Consider the following 26,802-nt stretch of genomic DNA (forward strand, 5'->3'; position numbering starts at 1 on the left):
GCCTCTGGACCCACTCCAACAGGTCTGTGTATCTCTTGTATTGGGAGTCCCATAGCTGGACATAGTGTGATTTGGCTTCTGGGCTGCAAGTGTGCATTGTTGATTCACATCCAGCTTCTCATCCACCCGTACCCCTAAGTCCTTTCCTGTTCTCAATCTCATCATCCCCCAGCTTGTCTTGATCTCAAGGGTTGCCCTGACCTAGATGTGGGACCTTGCACTTTGTCTTACTGCATCTCATGAGGTCATCCTCAGCCCACTTCTCCAGCCTGGCTGAGTCCCTCTGGATGGCATCCTGTCCTTCAGTCTTATCAACCACACCACTCAGCTTGCTATCACCTGCAAACCTGCTGAGGGTGCACCTCAATCTCACTGTCTATATCCCAGTGTCTCCGAGGTTGGAAGCGACCTCCAGAGATCATCAAGTCCAACCCCCTGCCAAAGCAGGGTCACTTAGGGTAGTCCACACAGGAATTCATCCAGCTGGGTTTTGAAAGTCTCCAGAGAAGGAGACTCCACAACTTCTCTGGACAGCCTGCTCCAGTGCTCCATCACCCTCACTGTGAAGAATTTTCTCCTCATGTTGAGATGAAATCTTCTATGTCCAAGCTTGTAACTGTTGCTCCTTGTCTTATTCCTGTGCACCACTGAAGAGAGACTGGCCCCCTCCACTTGACACCCATCCCTCAGATATTGATAGACTTTGATGAGATCCCCTCTCAGTATTCCAGTGCTGAAGATACAGTATCACAGGTCACAGTATCACCAAGGTTGGAAGAGACCTCAAAGACCATCAAGTCCAACCTATCACCACAGACCTCATGACTAGACCATGGCACTAAGTGCCATGTCCAATCTCCTCTTGAACGCCTCCAGGGATGGTGACTCCACCACCTCCCTGGGCAGCACATTCCAACGGTGAACAACTCCCTCAGTGAAGAACTTTCTCCTCACCTCCAGCCTAAACTTCCCCTGCCTGGCACAGCTTGAGACTGTGTCCTCTTGTTCTGGTGCTGGTTGCCTGGGAGAAGAGACAAGCCCCCACCTGGCTACAACCTCCCTTCAGGTAGTTGTAGAGGGCAATGAGGTCACCCCTGAGCCTCCTCTTCTCCAGGCTAAACAATCCCAGCTCCCTCAGCCTCTCCTCATAGGGCTTGTGCTCAAGGCCTCTCCCCAGCCTCGTTGCCCTTCTCTGGACACATTCAAGTGTCTCGATGTCCTTCTTAAACCGAGAGGCTACCAAACAGCACTGGATCACACACACAGGACCACGGGACAACACTCATGGCTGTGCACAGGACAGGCAATTTCAGCCCTCCAGAGATCATTGAGTCCAATTTCAGCCCTGCTGGTCCCAGGGAATTCAAGACATTAAAAAAAAAGAAAAGAAAAGAAAGAAAGAATTAAGCCTCACCAATGTCTTTGCTTTAAAAATCAAAACAACAGTAACAAAAAGACCAGTCAGGTTAATTACACTGGAGCAGAGAGGAATCTCTAAGATGTAAATACATTTCCACGAACATTAAAAGCAAATCCCTCTCTAAAGTGTTTTTCTTTCACAAGGAGGCAAGAAAATGCATTGGATAAAACAAACTTTGCTTATTTTAGTTTCGACTCAATTACCTGTTAATGGAAAAAATCTGGCACCACTAATAATGAGGCAGGAATGAGATCACTGTTCTGGAGGCCTGGCTTGTCAGGGAAGCTTGCAACAAGAAGTGCATTTATCTGCCTTTCTATAACCCTTTTCAAGCACTCTGTCAGGGAGCCCAAACTGAACAGCCAGTTTAGGAGGAACTTGGAACCTGCTCCAGGCCCCCTCGGCCCTCTGGGAAAAGGAAAATTATTGTTGGCAAGTCTGCCTGGCTCCAGAAGTTGATCCAGTGCCCCCCACTTGCCCATGCAGCAGCAGACAGAACTAAGAATTTTGTTATAATTAAATAAGGGAGTGCTGATTGGTTGCTGGAGGTGGTCTTGAAACTGGTGTTTAAGGCAGTAGAGAACAACGGTTACTATTCATAGAAAAAGCAGAGTCTTAAAATCCATCTGTTTCGTTCCAAATTTAGGCCAAAAAAATGCTCACTCACTGTCTTTAAAAATACCACCTGCTTAGCTATTTTGTATAATGTGCCATTATATAAGTTTGAAGGAGGAGCAGGCTGGGAGGCAGTGGGGGCTGAGCAGGGGTGGTGGTGGGGAACAGATTAAAAAGATATAGTTAGATCCAAAAATACCCCGGCAGCATATTCAGAAGGGAACACAAAATAAGGAAGAAAAGGAGACATTTTCCTGTGGAAGATTAAAACCAGGGTGTTTGCTAATGCCTGGGAAGCAGCTACTACAAATGAGCTTGTTTGCAGAGGTTAGCAATCTTTTTTTTCCCCTCTCTGTTCGGAAAAAGTCCTCAATGAAACCTTCTTGCTACGCACATACAACTCTGTTCCTCACCATGCTACAGGGCTGAGGAAACACCCTGAGCCTTCACTGCCCTGCAGACCTTTCTGGCCGGGGAATCGGGCTCCTGCCAGCAGATACCTCGCAAATGAGGCTCTGCTTCTCCTTGGCGAGCTGGTGCAAGCTACTAAGTCAAATGAACGGGACAAGGAGCTGGTAACATCACAGCATTGACTTTTCCAGAGCAGCTTTGCTCTGCAAGCAGTAACATTAGCAAGACCTGGTGTCCTGCAGATGTGTCTCCTCTCCCTCCCTCCCATCATCCTTCCCCTCCCTTAGCTTCCCCACTGCAACCTTACATAATACATTACACATTGCAGCTGCAGTATTTCCAGTTTTCTCTATACCAGTAACTCTCTCCCATTCCCTCCAACATCCCAACCCTCTCCATGTCTCCTTCCTAATCTTCTTGGCCTGCCAGCTGGGAAGAAGAGTGCAGATGCTGGTCCAGAAGTAGACGTGTGATAATTGGCCATCTGGACACTGCCAGAGAGAATGGATAACAGCTGAGCTCTCCCTGCCTTTCCTTCAGCTGTGGATCTGGAAAGCCTCTCTTCTCAGTGCCGGCAGAGATTTCCCTGGAACTCAGAAGGACTTTATCATCTCCAAGAATTTGACTGCTGCTGTCAAATACGGTTCAAAATGCTAGAGGATTCAAGAACTATCAGGAGAGGTCAAACAGATGGACAGACAGCATGACTTCATGATCTCCACTGCCTTAGAGGTCCAGGCTAACAACTCCTCACCCCAGACTAAACAAATTTCCAACCTCAAAAGAAAAGAAGAAAGGAACAAGTAGAACACGGATGCAAGTCATGAGTGAATATTTTTGGATTGATCCCTGAAGAAAATCTGTCCAGGGGCTGGCAGATCCCTGTCCTGAGGGAATACTTAAAACAGGCTGGTGACATTATTGACAATGATGGGTGGTTGGGATGCATTCGCTTGTTAGCTGCTCTGCCTCACAGGTCTCAGGATGTTTTCCAACAACATCTTAAAATGAATGCCAAGGTACCTGTCTACTCCTTCTCACAATATAGCAATTACTACAATCTCTCAGCAAATTTGCATATTCATGGTTTTAAGGCTTCAAGACATTTAGCCTTCCTGTCCAACCAAGAGCACTGAAGCTTGGAAGACTGAATTTAGTCTTCTGCTGGAGCATCTCTCCCAGAACAGCACCCAAAATCTTTACCCCAGAGTCTTGGGTGGTAAAGCACTCCTATGTGCATGCCAGACATAGCTGGGCAGCACTGTCACACATGCTCATTACTATCATGATTATTTTTCCATGATTGTTGCAATGGCCAATGCAACTCTTTCACTCTGAATTCTCTTTACATCCTTTGATGGTCTCATGAAGTGAACAGGACTCTAAAGATTGCTCCCCCCACCCCACTTTCCCCCCTTCTTTTTTGTTTTCCTTTTAAGCAAAGCTTAAAACCATGTGGCACTGCTGTATTGAGTCAGCAATTACTTAAACTTTTAAAAGTTCCATACAGCAAGTGACAGATGAGATTTACAAATCTAATGGAAAATAAATGTCTCCCAAACAGGCAATACATTGATTTGCTTCCTTGGCTTATCCCATGAAAACAGACAGAAGCAACAGCTGCAGCGAATTACCTACCGTCCGCGGGGCCCCGTGCTGTCCTCTGGCAGCCCTGTACCAGGACAGGGCCTGCAGGTTTGACTTCAACCCTCACCCGAGCTTGCCTCCACTTGTGTGGATCTGGGGGTGAATGGGTTGATCAGTCCATGCATGTCCCCATAGCCAGTTGCTCACCCTGCTGTGCATGGGAAAGGCTGTCTTTCCACCATGTTTCCAGTGTACCTGGCCCAATGGGTTCCTTGGCAGTAACTCCCAGGCATGAAGGGAGTACATGCAAGTAATGGTAATTTTCTCTCAGAAGCCTTGACTGCACTCAGGTCCTGAGAAATTTGGAGGCAAATCTGAAGGCATAAGCTCATTAAGAAGTGCAGTCAATGCACGGTGTGCAGCCCAAGCAGTTGCTTCCCAAGACCATAGAATTGTTTTCCACAGCAAAGAAGCAGCACAAGTCATCCACCGCTCACCGACTCTGCTTGGCACCTCCCTCCAACATGTGCCTCTCTCACTGCACACACAGAAGGAAAACCAATTTGTCCAGGAAGTGTTTTTGGACTCTTCTTTCCAAAGGCTCGCTAGTAAAGCAAGCCTTGATGGTGTCTCCTTTGAATCATGGCATTCAAAGAGCTCCCTGGAGCACTATGGTTTACATTAGAGGAGAGCAGTTATACCCGGCAAAGATACAACACATGTCTGGCTGATGGATGACCATGCTCTAACAAGAGTCAAAATGTTTAAGAGAGGAGAAAAACACACCACATTCCCTAGAAACCTTAAATAGCAGGAGTAGTTTGAACATCACATTCAATTTGCTGGCTACCAACAACAGCAAAATTCGGCATCTTCTGCAAAGGCTTTTGCAGCAACAGCTTTATCCAGGTCACAGCATGGCATCAAACTAGCACTGCCCACATGCGCATTGTGGGTGTCAAGGGGACAAGTTCCACTGAAGCCAAGCAAGGTGTCATGTTAGACCACAACAGAAACAATATCAGGTCATGGATCAAGGGACCTTAATGGAGCCTGGTAAAAACTTTACCATGACTTAATCCTTCTAACAGGAAATATGAAGCAATACTCCTGTATATTATTACCCCATATTAACACATTTGAAACTAAACAAAACAAAAGCTTCTGGCTTGTAAACCAGGCATTAAAAATGTGGTAGCAATTTAAAATACTACAGGTTTCTGTTTAAACATTATTTAACATTTCACTCAGTACCTCCCAGGCTCTCGACAGAGCAAATTCCTTACGCAGCCAACAGTCACTGCGCAGCCAGTTTTTATTTTATCAGACCCCACAGTGAGGGGCAGCACAGTCTCAGCGCTGGGGTAGGGCTTCCAGAAATGTCCCCATTCCCTGGTCTCGGCAGAAAACCACGCCACCTGTTCTCCCACACAATGAATAATACTTACTTCCCGCAGTCTGTCAAGACCAACTGAAGTGCATTACCCAAGCATGACGGCAGGGAACGTGCCTGCTCCAAGACCTTTGCACTCCATTGCCCTCCAGTGCCCTCGTAGGAATTACACCGGCTGAGCTCTTCCAAGAGGGCTGAAGCTATGGTGACATCCACCTGTGAGAGATTCCTGGAAGTGACGAAGCTTTAAATCCCGACTTAGCTTAAAACAACCAAACAAATCACCCATTTAGTAACAATTCTTATGTGCAGATTCACTGTCATCCTGCAGCACCTGCAGGCTTTGCTGCATTGGGTGGATGCTGAATGTTCAGTGTTGAGAGCAGGCTGAACTATAAGGGCTCACTGCACAAATAAGGAAATAACCAATCAAATAAATAAATAACAATAATTAAAAAATATTATGCAAAGCCAGACTCAAATCTATCCAGGAGATAAATTCTAAACCCAGCAGAAGACTCTGACTAACTAGGGCTGCCTAAGCTCTTCTGTGTGACCTTTACAGGGCATCAGCCTGGCCTTGTGGGGCCATCAAGTGGAACAAAAATATTACAATTAAGGTACCATCATTCCTGGTCTCCTGTCCTCACCAAGATAACTTCACACAAAGGGACAACATGGAGATGTAGGCACGGCACTTTGGGCCATGGTTGAATGGTCATGGTGGTGTCAAGTCAATGGCTGGACCTGATGATCTTAAGAGGTCTTTTCCAAGAGGAAGAATTTTATGATTCCATCACATTCCTGTAGCTCACATGCCAACTTGTCTTTTGTCAAACTTGCTTTAAATAAGAAGTATTTTCAACCACTGCTACTCATGCAAAACTCGCTGAGCAGGGAGAGAGCTGGTACAAAATGAATTCAGCAGGTGGTAGCATGGAAACCCAAAGGAAAGAGGACTTGTCACACCTAGAACTGGCTGCAACTTGCCGTGATTTTCCCAATTTAGAAGTTTTCCACTCAGGCTGTAAATCTTTGTGGCCAGAGTAACAAGCAGTCAAGGCATAAATGAGTTGACAAGTCATTCTCTGCACATACTAAGTTGCTTTTATTAATCCAGAACTGCATGCTACAGATACTGTACAGCATGAACATTTATTCATTACAAAAAAATGGCTTCCAAACCATTAAAAATGAAAATCGGAATAAGAGCATAAAACGGAACAGTAACATCACAACTGTTAGGAAACATTCAAAGTATTCACAAAAAATGTTATAGTTAGCATCTTAATAAACCAGAGAAAAATCTGAGACAGTTTTACAATCGCTTCATGTCAACTACAATGGCACTGAATGAACAGATGAACAATTTTTCAGCTTTATACAGCGTTTTTTTTTTTGCAACATCAACATGCCTAGGTTTTTTTTTTTTTGTGTTTTTGTTTTAAGTTTGCTACCTACCTGTATGTAGTAAGTGTACATAAAAGTGGCAGTCTGATTTTTTTTTTTTTCCTTTCATGAATAATCTAATATACAGAATTTGGCCCTTAAGGGTTTAATACCTCTTCATTTTAAATGCTTTCCGGACAATCTGCTACCAAACACATCTGTTATAGGTGACATTAAAACTACATACATATCTACCTATGTAACATCACAGCAAAACAGGATGAACAAAAAAATTACAGCATTGGTTTAAAATAAAAAAAAACAAACAAAGAAACAAAACACCCACGAGAAAATAAAAGAAATAAAAAAGAAAGGAAAAAAAAAACACCCAAAAAATAAAGGAAAAAAACAAAGAAAATGAAAAGAAAAAGAAAAGAAAGAAAACGAAAGAAGAAAAAAAGAAGGAAAAAAAAGAAGGGAAACGAAAAAAAAAGGTCAGTGGGAGAAAGGTAAAAGTCACTGAGAATTTTGGCACAAAAATTCTTGCACACAGCCTACAGTCCCTAATGTCACAGGGGATTCAGCTGCAGATCTGAACAGGAGACACTTGGACCTTGCTATTTTTCAAACGGCGCTGCTAAAAATTCCCATGCTAAATTTTTCAAGTGTTGCTTTTTCTTCCTTTTTCAATGTGTAATGGCTTTTAAAGCAATTTTCTCTCTTTCTTTTTTGTGGGTTTTTTTTTTTTTTTCCTCTTTACACTATTGATCCTTGGGAAAAAAAACCCAAACAAAACAAGTGAATGTCCATTTGGTGGCAACTGTGTTTTCATAGAGGCCAAAAAAAGAAACCCAAAGCAAAACAAAACTGAAACACAGACAAAAAAATCGAATAAAATCAGTTTAAATAAAAAAAACACAAAATAAAATCAGTTAAAAAAAAAAGAATCACAAAATGAAATTCACCCCCTAAAAAAAAACACCCTAAAAAAATAACAAAAAAGAAGAAAAATCACCCAAAAAATCACAAAAAAAAAAATCACCAAAGTGGTAAAATAAAATGAAGTAAAATAAAATGAAGTAAAATAAAATGAAATAAAGTAAAATAAAGTAAAGTAAAATAAAGTAAAATAAAATAAAGTAAAATAAAATAAAGTAAAATAAAATAAAAATGCAAACAGACAAGAAAAATTAAAACCCAAAAATCCCAGGGGAAAAAAATATATATATACACATTTATATATAAACTTAAAAACCTTGTACAAATGAGTTGTTATATATAAGATGCTTACACTAAAGGAAACAGGGGAAAGAAAAACAAACCAACAAGCAACAACAACAAAAAAGAGAGAACCAAAACAACTTTATACAATGTTTTAAGAAAATAAGAAGAACAACAAAAGGAAAACAAACAAAAACCATTTATAAAGGGACAACATACAGGTAACAACAAGCAATTTCTAAAGCAATAAATACTACTGGTCCAATAGCGTTGTGATACTTTTTAATTGTTGAGTAGCGTTTTCCCCCTCCCCCAGGAAAGTAAAAAGGAACAACACCATGGAACAAGGTATATTAACACGTTTGCTTTTTTCTTTTTTAACCCCTTTGTTTCTGTACATTTAAACAATAACGAGTAAACGTCACGAGAAAGGCTGTTTCACACGAGGAAGGAGAGGAAGAAAAGAGGAAGAGGGGAAGACAAACCAAACAAAACAAAACCACCCAAAAAAAAAAAAAAGGAAAAAAAAATAAAGGGAAAAAAAAATGAAAAGAAGTAGTAGTAGTAGTAGTGGCACCGCATTCGTTGTGCCCTTTAAAGGTTTAAAAACCAGGTGGAAAATGATTGGTTCGCGAGCTCGTATTTAATACAAATAATAAAGAACCAATGCCTCCGGCAAGGGCTGCTTCAAAATTGCTTCTTTCTTTTTTTTTTTCCCCTTTTTCCTTTTTTTTTTTTTCCTTTTCTCTGTTGGTTGCTTCTTTATTTTTTTTTTTTCCTTTTTTTCTTTTTTGTTTTCCTGTTTGTTTTGTTTTAGTTTTTTAAAATCAGTCTTTAAAACTAAGCTATTGGAACTACATAACAATTATGTATATATATATATTTTTTAAACGCCTACAAAGACTTTAAACAGCTGTTGATAAAAATTTTGGCAGAATCATGAGGCTTTTCTCATCTACATATTTAAAAAGGAGAAATTGAAATAAGAATGGGTCAAATATTGACCAATGAACTCGATAAAACATCAACTAATGTAGCCACATGGCACGAATTAAAAACAAAAACCGAGAAACGACGACGAACAGCGGACGACGACGAGGAGAAGGAAACGAAAATAATAACAAAGAAAGGCAACAAAACAAAACAAAACCCCAAATCCCAACAGAATTCCATCCCCCCCCCCCAAAGGAAACTGAAAGGGCTAACGAGGCTAAAGCTATTCTAAGGACTTGGTTACGAGGGAGAGCGGCTGGGGCTGTGTCCCCGCCAGCGAGCTGTGGGAATGCAAGGAGGACGTCGAGGGCTGTGCTAGGGATGCGGCGGCGGCCGGCGAGAGGGCGGCCGGTGGATGGTCCAGGGCCCCGTTGGGGCAGCCGGCGGCAGGCAGGGCGCCGGGCTTGCTCGCAGCGCTCTCGGCGAGGACGAGAGAGGAGGGCGGCGGCATCATGACCAGGTGTGCCAGCGGGTCGGGCTTCAATGAGAGCGAGAGGGGTTGCGTTTGTTCAGTCTGTGGTTTCGAGTCTCTGGAGGGGGAGGCGAGCATGGCGGGGGAGGACGGAGGAGAGTCTAGTAAGCTTCCATCTGAAGAGGGTGGGCTGACGCAGCTGCCTTCACCTTGTATGTAGCGAACGCACTTTTTTTTTCTCCTAGAAACAGGGAGAGAGTTCTCTGTGAATAAAGGGCAGAGATGCCGATGCAGACAGTTCTCTAAAGCAAAGAGCTGTCAGTTAGCTACTCTGGGCTCTGCGCAGGCGGCACCCACGTGCTGTCCTGGGGGGTCTGGCAGGGTGTCCTCGGCACCGGGCCCGCTTGGGAACTTCCCCTTGGCTAACAGATTTGGAAAGGATTCACCAATTGTCTCCTTGTCCCCCTCCTCTTCAGGCTGCCTCCTTTCCTTAGTTACTTTTAATAGTCAGCAATTCAGGTATGACATTTTTGGAGCCCACTGTGCTAATCTACAAACTTAACTTTCCTCCAGGGGAAAAAAAAAAAAAAAAAAGGAAGAAAATTAACCCTTCTAAAATATAAAATCTTTGGATAGTTGCTGGTGTCTCAAGATGTCCCATACTGCTGTCCAACTCAACAGGGCTATCTCTACACCTGCATCACCTGTCGTCTCTTACGATGTGCTGCCCTTGGGAGGCAAGGATGGCTTCAAACTACTGCTCATTGCTTTCTCCTCTGTTAAGAACCACACCAAATCCAGAAATGTCAGTCAGACAAGAGGGATATACAATAGAGAGAACAAGAAAGAGGGGAAATAAAAACGAAATGAACAAAGTAAACAAGAGGGGGGGGAAAAAAAGCAAACCAGGAAAAGAACAGGATAAACAGAGTATGATCCAAAATAACAAGAATAACTGGTTGTATGGCCTGCAGGTTGTGGCTTTAAATTGACTCTGTTTTTGTTTCAGGGGAGAGTGGTAGATTTGGGGAAGCTGCCCTGCATTTTGGGGTATTTTCCTCTGAGAGGCTATCCATGTCATTCCAGAGTGGGATCCAATTTCAGTAGGTGAAGCATACAATGACAGGTACAAAAGTGAGGAGCAACATGGAGCTTGTTTCACAGCAGGGAATAGGAGTCTTGCAAGAGCCGTTCATCTTCAAATAAGCGACCCAACAGAGATCTTTTCTCCTCCCTCTGTCCACTTAATAATGTAAAGGAGCAATGAAAACAGATGAGAGTTTCACATCATCTCTCTTGCCAAGTATATGCAAGGCGATTCTTGCAGCAGGACATAAATAATGAGGCAAACAACCACAGCATCTAGCAGAATGATATTCAGTGGCCACCTTGACCCTAATGATGGCTCTCCAGCCCTCCTATTCATGAGCACACTTTCCATGGGAAGTGCTGAATAGCTGTCACACAGCCCGAGGAACATGACAAAGTCTGTCTGGAGCAGCTCTGCCACATAAGCTTGGGACACTCGGCTAAGCTCCAGCCACTAATGTGAAGGAGTAGGTTGCTCTCCCTCTCCAGTGGATACCTCGCCCTAGCACAGCAACCTCATCAGAAGTGCCCAAGCATGGCAGATCAGCTCAGGGTTGCTGGGTGACGTTCCCCACTCATGCAGGTGCCCCAGCTCCATTGCTGGCTGTCAGCGTTCTCTCCTATGTATGGAAACTGTGTTTGCTTTGGGTTAAACCACGGTCTGCTGTCTAGCCAATGGGACTAGATGCTTCTCAGCCGCAAGGGAGATTCTAACTAGCTTGATCCTGGAGTTAAAAGATGGCATCTCCCATACCCAGGAAGGGAACAGCAAACCTGGAACCCCATCTTTCCACCAGCTTCAGTGAGGGACCAGCGCCATGACTCCCCTTCCCTCCAGAGACTTGGGCTCTGCTCTGAGGCTCAGCTCCTCATTCCACATGGCAAGGTAAGGGGTTAGGGCTATTAGTTTTAACCACGTTAGCCTGCAGATCAATACATGCTAAAAAACTAAAGACAACCATGCAACTTAAATGTTAAATAGAAAGGGAAAGATAGATAGAAGAGAGCAAATGAAGGCTGGAATCCATGCTTTATTAGGGCAATGTTAAAAGACAGGAAAAAAAATATTAATTTGGTGGGCTCAAAACAGAACATGTTAATTCCACTACATCTGACAAAATGTGGGAAGCCTCTCGCTCCTGGCTAAGGACAGTTCTGCTGCTCTTTCTCCCTTACCCTCTCCTCTCTCTCACCCCTTTTTAGCTTCATCTGTGCAGTGCTACCAGTGCCACAGTTTGTGTTTGGACCTTCTGTACAGCTCCAGTAGCAAAGCAGAACAGTGATGCTTCACAAAGCTCACTGATAATACCTGTGTGGAAAGGTGGGTTCCCTCTTAATTTGGAGACTGCAGGGCTCTTCTCCATCCCCAAATTAAAACAGTTTGCAAGCAGAAACCCACGTTCTGCCTGTGTCACTGGTGATGGTCCAGAAGCCATTCAACTGGATTGCTCTGAACCTACAAGGCAGTTAATTATTTCACTGGAGGCAGTCTGAATCCAGTATGCCAAAAATTCAGAATTATTTAAAAATACTATTTATGTTCTGTGGCCTGGAAGGTAGAGTTCCCATGGCAAAGGAGACTTAAATCAGATCTACCTGACCTTTTGACTCTGCAGTTACCAACCTTTTAAAAACTAAACCCACTGGTCTACTACCTGAAGCAATTTTCCCTTGACTAGGATTAAGGGAGCAGAATGCTTCCTCTGCTTCTGCTGTATATTAAACTCTTTATACTATTGTGGCTACTTTTCGTCCAAAAAGCCATTTACTTAAAGCAGATGGCTCAAGGAAGGGACATTACTTCAGCCTCTGCCATTCCCACCATGTGTTGTGGTCGTGCACGTGTCAGGTTTAGGTGGGACAGAAAGGCATAGATGATAAACCCCCGAGCCCTGCACCAGAAGTGAACATCACCAAGCAGCTCTGGTGAAAGGGAGTATGTAGACATCCAAGAAACATTGTATGCCTCCATTTTTCTTGCCAGTAAGTGGGAACAAAAATACTACATATGCCCCCTCAGAAGCACTCGTGAGGATTATTCACTTGTGCATTGCTCTGAAAGCATCACCTGCTACATCAGTCCAGTGAACACCAACAGACTTGACCTGACTTGTGCTGCCCTTGAAACTAGCCCCAGGACAGCATCAGGAAACCTGTAATGCTGCAGCTGTCATGGGTAAAAGCCACAGAGGACGATAAGGATTTATTCAGTTGCTGTGAGCAAGGATATCTGTTTCTACTGTAGTAGCAAATATCTGCCTAAGACATGCTACGAAATGCTACTATGCTAGCAAATGTGATGTTATAATGGTGAGGACCAGAACTAGGAGAGAAATGCTCTAGTACCTACTGATAAAATGCCTCCATGCATAAACCAAAAACCAAAATAAATTGAAAAGCAGCTGACTCTTTATCAGCAAGTCTAAAGCTATCAGCTACACCACTGAAGTTGTCTCTGACGTGCTGCAAAGACTTATGACCAAAATCTGGCATAAGTTTAGAGAGAGTTTGTGTTTCAAATGTAACCTAAGCATTGTACAGACTGAATGAGAAGTCCCCTTGCTGATAAAATGGAGATTTAAGAATGTGTTATTTACTTAAGCAGCTAGGGAAAGACAAAGCAACACAAACATGATGTGCCCCCAGTTGTGGTACTTGGCATACAGAGCCTGACATGCTTTGAATACTCTGTCTCTAGACTACACAAATACCTGCCAGTAGTGTGTAGTGAACTAACCACAGAACGAAGCCTAACTAAACACATCATTCAAGCCCTTTGTTAGCATGAGACACTTGTGTCTCCTGACACAGTGAAGTGGCTACCCAATTCTTCTGGACAGAACTCTTACTTTCTCTAAGATTTAAGAAACTGCTGCTGTCAAAGCTTGTTTAACACGCGCACTGGTACTGATACCTAAAAGACCTGAAGCCCAGGTACCAGCAGGCCTTGAATGGGACAATATGCAATTTGGTGGGAACATTTCTGGCGCCTTATCTGGTGTTTTGAAGTACAGCCCACCCTCAGTCCGTGTTTTCCTCGACACTAAGCACAAACAAGACTGCGTGCATACACAAAATACGATGGACATCTGATCTACATTCTAAATGAGATGGAGCACATGGGACTGGCATGAATAAGAGGGGGGAAAATGTGGGAGAGGAATCACTACACACAGAGTGTGGTTTGGGTTGAAATACCTACCATCATAATATTCCAAATTCAAAGACTGCTTGTATCAGAACAAAGAAACAACAAATTTAACCAAGTGCGATTATATAAGGAAAAAGGAATGAGAAAAGAACTACTCGGCATCCCTCCACCAAGACAGAAGTACGTACTGAGTTATACAGGGAATTAAACTCCAGTAGAACATGGGCTGTTGTAATTTGGGCTCTCTGAGGTCTTTCGTCTCCTTTTAGCGCCGGAAAATTGTCCTCTGAGATTGTAATTAGTTTTGCCTAGAGCTCAGGCGTTTTTACAGCTCGCTTGTTGGGATAAAAATTTATGGAACAGTTTTTCTAGGACCTGAAAACATGGGATATCAGATCATTTAAAAACCTGATATCTGCATAAACCTCAGTGAGGCGTGGAAGCCTACAGGTAGCTATTTGATTTTGCAGATAACACACAAGAAAAAAAGGGAAAAAGGAAAAAAAAAAAGAAGAGTACAACATCAGCTGTAAACACTGGCTGTTGTATGTCTCTTCATGAGAAAAATACTACTGCTGCCATCCCAGAACCTTTTTGAAAAGCCTTGGGAGGCAGCAGACATAAACCCAGATGAAAAAGACAAAATACAGATGTCCAGCCAAACATTCATTTTGCAGACAATCTGGGGGGGGAGGTGGGGAAAAATCATTAAAAAAACCCCAAAAACCTGCCGGGTTTAATGACTTCAAGTTTTCTTGTTCCCAGTTCTACCACCAGGGAGAGGTTATTGGTAAAGAAAAGAGAGAAAAATGGCATTAAATTAGCAAGAAATTCCAGAGATCAAAGATTATTAGCAATTGATGCTGTGGGAGAGAGAAAGGTGGGGAGTGGGGGGAAAAAAAGATTAAAAAAATAAAATCACACAAATGCACTAAGAGGACAGATTGCTTTTATTTCCCCAAAGGCCTAATGGGTAGTATTATACCTGCATGGTTTGCACCATAAACTCTGTCGGTCAAGCCCGAACAATGCCCGACACTTCTTTGGAGTATTTGCATCTGTTAGCATAAGGTAAACACAAAAAATACAACACAATGGTGGATAGAGCTCATTTGGTCTGCGTCATCTTAGCTACAGCTACGGTTAGCTTTCAATCACCTCAGTTTTATTTGGTAATCTCCCCTCGTACCAAGGGCAGGAAAGAAAACAGGACGTTCACAAGGAGCCAAAAGTCAACCGAAAAAAAGGTCTCTGACACAGCCCTGTGTTTGTCTGATGTCAGTATTGCACTCAATGCCGTGATATCAAGGGCTTTAGGAGCAACTTTCCTTGGGTGGAGGCTTGGAGGGCAGGAGCGTGGTTGAGCCACAGATGGGCATAAGGCTGATGCTGTTTTACAGTGGGTTTTTGGCTAGCAGCAGCAAAGAGGAAGGCAAAAAAAAACAAAAACCAACAACCAACCAACAACAGCAACAACAAAAAAAGAACCAAAACCCTTTCAGAGAGACAATAACTCATGGCAGTGTCCCACTCCCTTGTGTCTTCTAGATCACAACACAGAGCTACAAAGCAACAAGGCAGGAAAAAAAGGGGAAAGTACCAAATAAACCAGCTGCAAATCAGCCATAGCGAGTCTGGGAAAACTATACACACCTGCAGGGGCCGCACCAGTTATTCTGTTGATCAAGGCCAAAGCGCGCTCGGCATTTCTTAGGAGCGCTCAGGTCTGAATGAGTTCAAGAAAAGCGAGCAGAAAAGGGAGAGAGGAAAAAAAAAAGGAAAGGGGAGAGGGGGGAGAGAGAGAGGAAGAGAGAAAAGGGGAGGAAAAAAAAGAGAAAGATAAAAATAAGGAAAAAAAATAAAAATAAAAAGGGAATAAAAATCAATGTCCTTGTTATTAATTGCGAAATATTGACTTTTGATTTTAAAGTTTAAAAAAAAAAAATAAGAAAGAAAAGTGATAATCACATTTTTATTCAACTCTTGAGATTAGCTGTTGCAATTAAAGCTGCAGTATCCCTTTATAAAGGACTGTTTCTTTCCCTTTTAAAAGAGCAGGTAGAGGTAAGTCTTTGTTGCTGCTCTAGCAGGACGTTCCAGGCAAGATTTATTTGGGTTGGGGTTTTTTTATTCTCTTTTCTTTTTTTTTTTTTTGAGGGGGGGAGGGAGGAAGAAGAAAAGAAGCTGAGTATGGAAGTTAGATCCTGAACATGCTTTTTTCTTCAACTCAGATACAAAATAAGAGGGGGAAAAAACAAAAAAAAAAGAAAGGAAAAAAAAACATAAAGAAAGAAAATTATATATTCTGGGATAATGCAGCTTTTAGAATAACATTCAATTTGGGGTTTTGTTTTTATTAATTTGTATTTAAAAGGATGGATAAGAATAAGCAGATTGCGGAATGAGTATGTTAGTATCAGCCAGAAAGTAAAATGTGAAGCGTGGCAAGATGCTGAGTTAGTGCAGCTAGTGGATTGCGGTGAATAAGCTCGAGCAGAAAAGAAAACAAATAAAAGAATTGAAAGAAAAAGGAAAAAAAAAAAAAGAATTCCAAACCAAAAATAATAATAATTAAAAAAAAAATGCTTATGCATGCTAATGTGAGAAGACTTAGTGGGAGCCATGAAAAATGCCATTAGATTAAGGAGGTTCATTACTGACTTGCTTCCATTCTTTGTATCAGTCTCTTTAAAGAAATACTGCATATTCAATTTGCACAGTTAGTACAACTCTTTTGTTATTTGTTTTTACTGCATTACTGGTTTAATAGCAACTGTTACCCCCAAAAAAAACAACACAACAACCAAAACCAAAACAAACAAAAAAAACCAACCCAGCAAAACAAAACTCCAAAGTTACTGTCAAACACGTAATAGATATAAAGCTACAGAGATAATAAAACGCGATCAAAATGCGCGGATGGCAATTGATTTCTTGTTTGTTTGGTTTGTTTTTTTTCTCTCTCTTAATGTCATAAAGTGTTTAATGTTAAAATCTATAATGGCAGGAAAAAAATATATAAATATATATATATAGATATAGAATAAATTCATTATTAAGAAGCAGTTTATAAAACTATTTTAAATGACTCAAAATGACGTTAGCACCTGTAATCGGAGGAAGTGAAAGGCAAGGATTTAGGAAACATTCGCTGTGTTCTGAAAAAAAAGAACAAATTATACAAAGGCTTCAAAAAAACTAAGTCAGGGCTTCTTGGAAATCGACTACCAGATTGCCTATGCAGTATTTCTAATTGCCTACATAGAATGGCAAACCTCCTTAATTTAAAATGGGTGCGATTTACCACTGTAAGGCATGCATCAGAACACACACAAGGAACGGCCCAAATTGAACACCGGACACACACACGCGCGCGGGGAACGCACAGGCGGATGGCACCACGGAAGCGGACAATTCTATCACGGCTGGCACAGGCATTACAGCTACGGCTCTGCGGTTAAAGGCTTGGCAGAGGGCTACGTACAAATTCAGCTAACGTCACGAGAGGCTCTGACATGCAGTGGCTTGGTTACTAGTTTTTAGAAGGGCATTAACGTGTAACGAGTGCATTAAAAAAATGAGAGGCTGTCTTAGTAGAGGGACTGGCTCCCTTGTCAGGCCAAGAGACTTGTGCCCACCTCCCCCACACCTAGGAGTGTCACTCCGGGATTGCCACACTTCCACTAAGCAAGAGGTTTAGACTTAGTTTTACTTACCATTGGTCTCTCCTGGCTGCTTATCTCTTTTCCTCTTCTTCTTCTTTCCCTGCAGGAAACACACACAAATGAGAAGGATTTAAAACACAACCCAAAATGCATGTCCTTATGAGAGGGCACCAAGCAACAGGGATGAGGCTGGTGCGGAACGCTCCATGGGGAGGACACCGAAGCAAGGCACTGGCTTACCTTCAGTTCAGGGAGGTTTCCATGGCCCCATGGGGATGCTGCACCCTGGGGATGTCTCTGCCTGCTCACCCCATGACTTTTTGGATGGCCTCACTGCAGCCCCCGCTCTAACACTAACAACCCACCAAAGCCACAGCCAGCAGCAGGGAAAGGGACAGAACTTGAAAGATGTTTCTTTTGAAACAAGATCATCATGAAGACAAAACCGGTTTGACATTTGTACATTTCAGCATCCAGAAGTATCAAAATGATTCATGGGCACATTTTGGAGGGGCAAGAAGGGGATGAAGAGGAAGACTGAAGCTGGTAGAGAGCATGAGGGAGGTCAGATTGAGACCCTGCAATTTCTCAGCAACCTAATCCAAACATTAAAGCAGACAAGGAAGCCACAGTAACGAGCAGCAACTCCTAACCTGGAGATTTGCAAGTGCACTGACAACCCAGGAAGCAAAGCCAGGACAAGTACAAAATACTAAGACTTTTCCTACATTCAGGTCTATCACAAGGAAAACAAGCAGCAGCATTTAGCTAAACTGTGTCCCTTTGCCCAAATATTGTACCCTAAGATGATGCAGTTTGTTACAGTTTCTGACTGGATGGAGAAAGGCCCTTTTTCTGTTTCCCTGTTAAAGTGTGAGAAGACAACCAGGAGCCCAACTTCTGTGGAAACCAAATGATCATTTTCAAAGAGAAGAATTGAAAGTAGTAAGCGTAGCTCAATAGAGACAAGCTATTCTCTAAACAAAACTATTCTAAACTGAGTAACAAGGTTTGCAGCAATACAAAAAGGCCAGTGTAGGAAACACAGTCATTTTGTTTTCACAGCTCCCCAGATGCTAAAAGCAACAACTTTCAGGCCAGCAGCATCAACCCTGAACAGCACAAGAAATCCTGGTTTTTGAAGATACACTAGTAAGAGAAGTTGGTGAAAAGACACCAGACCAGCAGTCCCTTGTGGTCAAGAGGGGACAACCACATCTTGGAAAAAGGAATCTCACAGGACTTCTAAAGGATTGGACATATCTTTGGAGGAGCCAAGAAGATCTCCCACATGACAGACTTCATTATCTGCGGGCTGGTCTGACTCCTAACTAAATGGTTAAGATGGGTTTCTGCTTGGTACATCCACTGTAACACTTTGGATGCTCACTATGATGCATTCCCTGAAACATTAGTAAGAAATTCCCCCAGTGTGAATGTTGCACTTTGATTCATGGTTTTCATTGTATTCTCCCTCCCCAAGAGCCGGCTTTCTGGCACAAGGCTTCTCTACTTCTTCCCTGGCTTTTCCTGCTCAGGGTAGTTAACTGCCACCCTATTGTCCAGCCTGTGACAAGTACAGTCTAGTTCAAGAAAGCCTTCCTGTGATGGCAAAAGTTGTGTGCAGTGTTCATGTTAAAGGATTTTTAAACAACATGCACATAAACCTGCAGTCTGGATGCTGCTGAGAAATCATCTCCAACACCTCTGAAGTAATTTCGGGGGATATGGAGAGTTGTTGATTTAAGCTACTTGCTTCAGCAGCCATCAGTCTAACATGATAAGCTAAGAATGAAATAGAGAAAAACATAGTATATCTTGGAGTCCAGAGAGGCTCAAACCTTGCTGCATATTGATCTAGATTGACAGTACCTCTGGAAAAGTCAGTGGATTTTTTTCCAGCTTTCCAACAACATAAGCAAAATAACACAGTTGCCTCAGCACAAAAACCCTGATATTTATTTTAGCTCAAGGAAGCCACCTGCATAATTAGAAGACTGTATCTGTTGCAAATTTACTTAATTTTTCCAGTAGGTCTGGGAACTGAAGTGCTACTTCAGTTTAAGACCTTATAACATAAGGACCAGTCAGAAGAGAGGTCAGGAGTCACCTGCCCTTCACAGACTTTTCAGGCCAGGTAATGAAGTACAGTAACTCCTTTAGGCAGAAAACTGTTAAAAATGGCTGATATAGAGTTGTCAGCCAGGGACCTTTTCAACACAAGCTTTGAACATTGTTCCTAACAAAGAACTGGCAGAGGTCTCATTAATTTATTTTACATCCTTTTCAATGAAAATAGTGAGAGGACTCACCTGTTCAATTTCTGTGCTACAAGAAGATGCTTGATTATACAGTTGAATTCACACATGAACATAAGAATTATGACAGCATTTTTCAAGTGCTGTGCAGAAGATACTATTTTGCCTTTGTCTCAGACTGTCCTTCTAAGATTTGGACAGGTGGTCTGCAGTATTTTCCATCATCATACTACACAAATGCTTAGGCTGCAGTAAATCCAGATGCTCATCATTTTGGCAGCTCCCTCTACAGAGGCAAACCAACATGGGTTTTGACAGGACTGCAGCATTGGTTGGTACTAATTTTCCAGACAAGTGGCAGATGAGGTGACTGGACCCTATACCTCTGAGTCCAGCACTCACACCCCTTAACATCTTATATGGGATCTCAGAAAGAGCAAGTGTGCCTTGTGACACCAACAAGCCACAAGGGACTCCCTGAATCCTCTTTTCTTCTTTAAGAGCAGGCTGAAAGCTGTTTCTTGAAAGCACTGCTCCCGTTTCTGAAGACCTGGACTACAACTGGTCTCATTCTTGAGCCTGATGTGAGATGCCTAACAATTTAACCAATTTAGGCAGCCCAAAGGTGCTCCGCTGCGTAGGTTCATGAAAGGCTCAAGACCCTACAAAACACTGAGAGAGGAGGAGAGCTCTGAAAGACTCAGAAGAGGAGAAATAAATAAATCCTGTGGATGATGCAATGTGTGATGCAAAGGTACTGTGCTCTCCTCAGGCAGGAAGGTTCCCCCTGAAGGTCACTTGGGGGTACAGCATCAAGCCGCAGGGAAAGCGCTGACTCTCTTATCCTGTCCTTTTTAGCTTGAGAAGAAAGGGTTTCTCAGTGCTCATACGGTGAGGACAAAAGTAAAAGGTCCTAAACACTGAAGGCTTTGTACATGCCCATCTGTTGGTGGCACAGTCACTGCACAGAATGAGCATTCCCGAAACCTCAGTCCAGCCTAGACTCCCTTTTGAACACCCAAGAAGATGACACTGCACAGTGCTGAGGAACTACCTCAATGGTCTGACAGTTTAAGGCCAGACTATGCAAAAAAGAAAATGTGTTTAAGCAGGAGCAGTGTCTCATCAGGCTTAATGAGGTCTCCTCTGAGGAGTATGCACAGCTACACCTGCAATGGTGAACAAAGGAGGGAGCAAGGCAGAGCCCAATGGAAAGAGGAGATGATCACAAACGGAGGATTTGTACTTAAGAAGATTTTTTTTCATATTGCTAAATAAGTGAGTGCGTGTATTCTCCACCCCTGGAACCGTGGAAGAGCAGAGCTGCTGCTGCTCTAGGCTTCACAGCAGACCCTAAATTGGCTTCTTTCCATCCACACATGTGAAAATGCAGATTCTTACAGAGGTGAACGTTGCCAGACACCAAGCACACAGCTTCTGTGTTTTACGACAAAACAGGATATTTATGGGCAAACAGGCAGTGATGGTGATGATGATGGAAGAGACAGACTTCAACCAAACCTAAATGTGTAACACTAGCACTATACATAGCTGACATCAACCTTACAGCTTCTAGTAGGTCCTCAAACCTACAGGAATTCTGCCTGGAAGGCAGGGAGAAGGGTTTATTCCATGGTTAAAGACCTCGAGAGTTTTAGGTGATTTAATTAAAAAAAAAAAATCAAGTTGCTGCTCTAATCCTATTAAAGAGGGCTTAGAGCTCCCACCAATCCACAAATCTGTCAAGAGTTTATGGATTTAGGCTTGCAAACACTTACTACCAGCTGCACTGCTTACCCTTCATGGAAGTAGGGGTTATACACTACTAGTAAGTGGTTACAAATCCTGGCCTTGTGTTTTCAGCAGACAAAAATAAAAAAATCTACCACTTTTAGCTACAAAGCAGGCTCTCTAAAAGTCAGACTCGATCTAACTCCATGGACTCCATGTACAAAACACTTCTTCAAAAATGAGAAGGGGAGGAGACAAAACAAAAATATAACACGGCCATGAAACATGTTGAACTCTACAACAGCAGAGCGTGGAATAATTCATTTAACCCCACTTGAGAGTTAGACTTTCAAACGAGTCACACTTTTGGTTTTGCCAGTCCTTCTCTGAAGCTAGGACAAGTCATTCTTCCACTTTCCACCATACTCTCACACAGATAAGCACAAGACACTGATTATTCATCCTTTTGGTGGGAAGAAGAGGAGCCACACTAGGGGAATTTTTAATTCTGTTTTAAAAAGTGAAACTGAAAATGACCAGCAAGCCAAATGGCATGCCCAGACACTGGTAAAAGGGATGGCAAGAGTTTCTTCACAGAGCTCTACTGTCATGCCCCACTTCTAACCTTTGACCAGTCCCAACCAGGAAGCCTCTTCCAAGTGGAGGGTTGGGGATTATCCCCCAATAGTTTTAGTACCGCAGAGGAAAGCGTCCGTTGCTGTTACCAGATTGGGATCCCGAGGCACGCTTCCCAAGTAGTGCTTGTGTGCAATGTGTGGTTGTAGGTCACATCCATGATTCTACAAGCTCTACTACTAGAAAAAATTCCAACTACATAGGAACCTACATAGTTATCCCGTGCAGACCAGCCTGGGTACAGCTGCATGTGAAGCTGTCGCTCCTTTCTTGCTAGTTCATAGTATTTTGCTTGTTCTTCTCTGGATAACGCGTGCCACTGAGGTGAAGAAAAGAAAGACAAAACAAAAAGCACAAGTGTGGTAGGTTTTTTTGGGTTTTTTAAAGTGCAGGATGATATTTATATACAAATAACACCAAGAATTGATTTTCATTAAAAAAAGGAGGTAACAGCATGCTGACATTCATATTTTATTTATAACTCTAGATTATACCTCCAGGTAACTCAGCTGAGCCACAACTCATCATTTACATTCACTCAGACCTTTTGTCTCCTGATTAGTTTAAACTAAACAAAAGCAAAGACCTGGGGAGAGGGTCCAGAAGCTGAAACAATTGTCCTGAACCAGATCTCAGTTAATAGATTTATTGAAAGTCTCCACCTCCATTCCTCACTGGCACCCCCTCTCCTCTTCTGGCTCTCACAGGTGCTGTGCACAAAGGCTTTTTCCTTCCCATTTACCTTTCTGCTTCGTTTAGGACAAAATGAAAATCTGGGAATTTTCCATCTGCAGGTCATGGAAATAACACTGAAATAACGTTGCTAGTAATTAACTTCCCCTCTTCCCTGTGGACAGAAGTGTCAAAAAGTGTCCGTGAAAATCAAACACCAAACACTAAACCAAGGCTTTTGGTTTAGTAACCTCTCTATCCTTAGTAACCTCCCTAACCACTACCAAAGTGTCAGGAAAACAGTGATTCAGAAGGGGTGAACCCTACTGAGTTTCAGTTCCTGCTTGTGCTTCACCCTCGTTACCTACCCTTCGACCGAGGATTTGGTTGATGGCTGCGCTCTCTTTCAATGTGCATTCTGCTACAACTTTTGCTCTCATTTCCTTCATATACAACATAAATGCATTAAGAGGTTTCTTTATGTGTGGCTTCTTTTTCTCTTCTTCTTTTTTGGAGTCCTGATGTTTTCTGAAGGGTAAAGATATGACAGAAACCTCACAGTGAGAACCCTTGTGCATTTATTAAATGAATCCCCTCAATCTCTCTAGCATTAATCCTCAGAAATCTCTAGGAAGAGGACCGGAAGGTTCTCTAGAGCCTTCACCCTGGCTGCTGTGTAAGTACAGTTTAAAGAGCATTATAACAAAACCCACCTCATGTTTATGCAGTATCACCAAGTACCCTCTCAGCCCCTAGAACCACCTTGGAAGGACATGGGCCCCCAGGCAGATGGGCTCATGGGGAGGGCTTGTGAACACAATGGTAAAGGAAATACTGATACCTCATCCCATCGATGGGAACCAAAACACTGTCTTTCTGCCACTCTTGTGAAAGGAGAGGCAAAAAGCACCAGAAGCACTGCAGGCAGAGCTAACCCAGGGCTCTGCTCTGTTCAAACCCAAACTTGATGCCACCTCTCTCTGCAGCTTTGGACAAGCCATTTATGCTCTAACTTACTGTCTCCTGTTGTGTATCCATTAACTCACAGCTTTAAACTGGGTACTGAGTAATAGGAAAGCCAATCAAGAAGTTTGAATCTTGATCAAAAAAATTCCACTTCCTTGTTAAAATGAATGAAATTCATTCATAGCTACTTGTCCATGTCAAAGAATGGCTCTGAAACACTGACACTTATCGAGACACACTGTGGTAGCTAAACCACATTCATATCAATTAGAGCACACAACGCAAGATTGGATGTTAGGTAGAAATTCTTCACCATGAGGGTGGTGAGACACTGAAGCAGGTTGCCCAAGGAGATAGAGGAAGCCCCATCCCTGGAGGTTTTTAAAAGGCCAGGCTGGATGGGGTGCTGACCAACCTGATCTAGCATGAGGTATCCCTGCCCATGGCAGGGGGGTTGGAACTAGGTGATCCTTGAGGTCCCTTCCAACCCTATTGATTCTATGATTCCCACAAGCCCAGACCATATTAAAAGCCATGCATGCAGAGGCAATGGTTTAGAAAGAAGATGTGGGAAGCAACAACTTACGAGCTGTGGAGCGAGCCGACGTCGCTCTGGGAAGATTCCTGTTTGACTGTTGGTGTGACTATGGCCGGATGAGGGATTCCAGTTGTGTGTAAACTATGATGTGGCGGGACCATGTGTGGAGGAAACCTAGAGGAGAGAAAGCTGTGTAAATCGTCAGAATAAAAATGAATGAATGGGGAGGGATGTGTACACACATTAATAATAAAAAAAAAAGGCATAGAACAAGCACATGACAGCTAGACAAAGCATATGAAAGCTGGCAGCATTAATTAGCAATAAATTAAACATAATGACTCTTCTAATGTCATTAAAGCAAATCTTCCCCTTCATTATCATTACTGACATGAGACATCATGATTTTTAACATCTTTAGCAAAAGGCAAATTCAACTGGATGAACTTGGATGAAAGTGGAATTTCAGCTACCTGCAAGAAAATCCACCAGTCCATTCATTTGCTAAGAAATTATCTGTGGCAACTGAGGAATCGATTTTTATAGTTCTGAATAACGTTGTGAATTTGGGATGAGATCTTTCACTGCATACTGACTGCAAAATAAAGTATGAATACCAAGACAATCTAGATGTATTTTTAATAATCCTAATGAGGTGCTTCGTTAGCTACATCTGTTGATGGAGCAAAACAAAGTATTTATTTGTGCCTCGTAAATCTCAAAGCCACTCCGCTTTAGCAGAAGGTAGGAAGATGGCAGAATTAAGCCTTTCTAAAGAGAAAAAAATGTTGCCAGCTTTATGGTTTATGATCACACACATGGCCCCAGTCCTGCAACTGGATTCAGAGGGATGTGAAACCCCTTCTGCATGAATCCAATTGCTTTGCTGGGGCCACACCATGAACATGGCACAATCAGTCAGACTTTCTGCTTTTTAAACAAAATGAACACAGTTCTCAAAAGCAATATTGAGTTCTTATCATTACTTCTCAACAGTCTGTGAAAGCTTTTACAGTGAATAAGGAAAGCACACTATGACTGACTGCTTTTCCCTTAGGAAATCCCCACTGAAGCCAAAATGTTTCCAGGGAATGGAATATAGCCTAAAATTCTGGCTCAGAAATAACTTCCCCCCCAAATTCCAAGTCTTAAGTGGTTGGCAAATGACAAGGTCTTTTATCACTGCAAATCCTCACTCTCATCCTAGATTTTGAACCGTCTTGAAACAAATAAAATAGTCCAAGAATATGGAATATGCAATGGGAGAAAGAATTACTTCTATCATCAACAGACAATGAGGTGATATACCATGCATAAGTAGCCTGTGTATCAAAAATATAATGGGGTTTCTTCCCCATCCCCCCCTTACAAATTCCATTACTGAGTTTAACACCCTCCCCCTCCTCAACTGCCCAGACATTCTCTACATTCATAAGATGACACAGTAGTATTGTCATGAACAAGAGGTACTGTCCTCTACAAGCTCTGAGGATCTTTGTCTCTCAGCTGGTAGTACTCACTATCATTAGACAGAAAGAAGTATTCTGTCTTTAAAGGCAGGGGTGGGAAGAGCAGGGATTGACAGGGAGAATGTGAAATTGTTGACACTGTAGAGAATCACAGCTCCATAAACCAATGGCATACAGAGGGTATTGTTTAACATCTTTGTCAGCGATATTGACAGTAGGTTGAGTGCACCCTCAGTAAGTTTGCAGATGATACCAAGCTGTGTGGTCTGGTTGACATGCTGGAGGGAAGGGATGTCATCCGGAGGGACTTGGACACGCTTATGAGGTGGCCCCAAGCCAACCTCATGAAGTTCAACAAGGCCAAGTGCAAGGTCCTACACCTGGGTTGGGGCAATCTCAAGCACACATTTAAGCTGAGAGAGGAGTGGCTCAAGAGCAGTCTCAAGAAGGAGGATTTGGAGATGTCAGCTGACAAAAAATTCAACATGAGCTGGTAATGTGAGCTTGCAGCCAGAAGGCAGCAAGGGGCTGCATCAAAAGAAGCGTGACCAGCAGCACAAGGGAGGCAATTCTTTCCTTCTGTTCTTGTGAGATCCTATCTGCAGTACTGTGTCCAGCTCTGGTGTCCCCAGCATAAGAAGGACATTGAACTGCTGGAGCAGGTCCATAGAAGGGCCACAAAGATGATCAGGGGGTTGGAACACCTTCCCTATGGGTTCAGGCTATGAGAGTTGAGGCTTATAGACCTTATAGAGGCCTTCCAGTACCTGAAAGAGACCTACAAGAAAGCTGGGGAGGGACTTTTTACAAGGGCTTGTAGTGAGAGGGCAAGGGGATTGAAGCTTGAAGAGGGTGGATTTAGACTGGGTATTAAAAAGAAATTCTTTACAGTGAGGGTGGTGAGACACCGGAACAGGTTGCCAAGGGAGGTCCCTGCAGGTCTTCAAGACCAGGTTGGATGACACCTTGAGCAACCTGGTTTAGTGGAAGGTGACTCTGCCCATGGTAGAGGGTTTGGAACTGGAATGTCTTTAAGGTCCCTTCCACATCAAAGCATTCTATGAATCTATGAAAAGAGAGTATGATGGCAGACAGGGGAAGAGGAAAATGGGCAGTAAACTGGCTATTTCTATTTCTGCTAAAGGCTTACAGATACAAACCTCTAAGAGGATGGTCAAAACACCTT

At 42.8% G+C, this 26,802-nt stretch overlaps 1 protein-coding gene across 23 annotated transcripts in view; it reads right to left on the bottom strand.

The window, feature by feature from the left end:
- Window positions 1-6,580: 6,580 nt before the first annotated feature.
- The window catches only part of TCF7L2 (transcription factor 7 like 2), a 188,558-nt gene continuing 168,336 nt past the window's right edge, over window positions 6,581-26,802 (bottom strand). For 3 of the 23 annotated variants that reach the window (XM_068139349.1, XM_068139348.1, XM_068139358.1), the window contains 7 exons: window positions 24,196-24,336; window positions 23,012-23,171; window positions 22,183-22,290; window positions 17,398-17,446; window positions 16,789-16,839; window positions 15,335-15,407; window positions 6,581-9,682 (listed from right to left, as the gene is read on the bottom strand). In XM_068139349.1, the coding sequence (XP_067995450.1) occupies window positions 9,253-9,682; window positions 15,335-15,407; window positions 16,789-16,839; window positions 17,398-17,446; window positions 22,183-22,290; window positions 23,012-23,171; window positions 24,196-24,336 (1,012 nt within the window). In that variant the 3' untranslated portion in view covers window positions 6,581-9,252. Of the gene's footprint in view, window positions 9,683-11,563; window positions 11,987-13,735; window positions 13,758-14,665; window positions 14,740-15,334; window positions 15,408-16,788; window positions 16,840-17,397; window positions 17,447-22,182; window positions 22,291-23,011; window positions 23,172-24,195; window positions 24,337-26,802 lie in introns of those variants that run through there. The other 20 variants (XM_068139351.1, XM_068139350.1, XM_068139359.1 and 17 more) reach the window with 16 other exon arrangements.

Source organism: Melanerpes formicivorus, unplaced genomic scaffold, assembly GCF_026170545.1.
Source record: "Melanerpes formicivorus ecotype bairdi unplaced genomic scaffold, bMelFor1.0.p_v2 SCAF_6, whole genome shotgun sequence".
Lineage (NCBI taxonomy): Eukaryota > Metazoa > Chordata > Aves > Piciformes > Picidae > Melanerpes > Melanerpes formicivorus.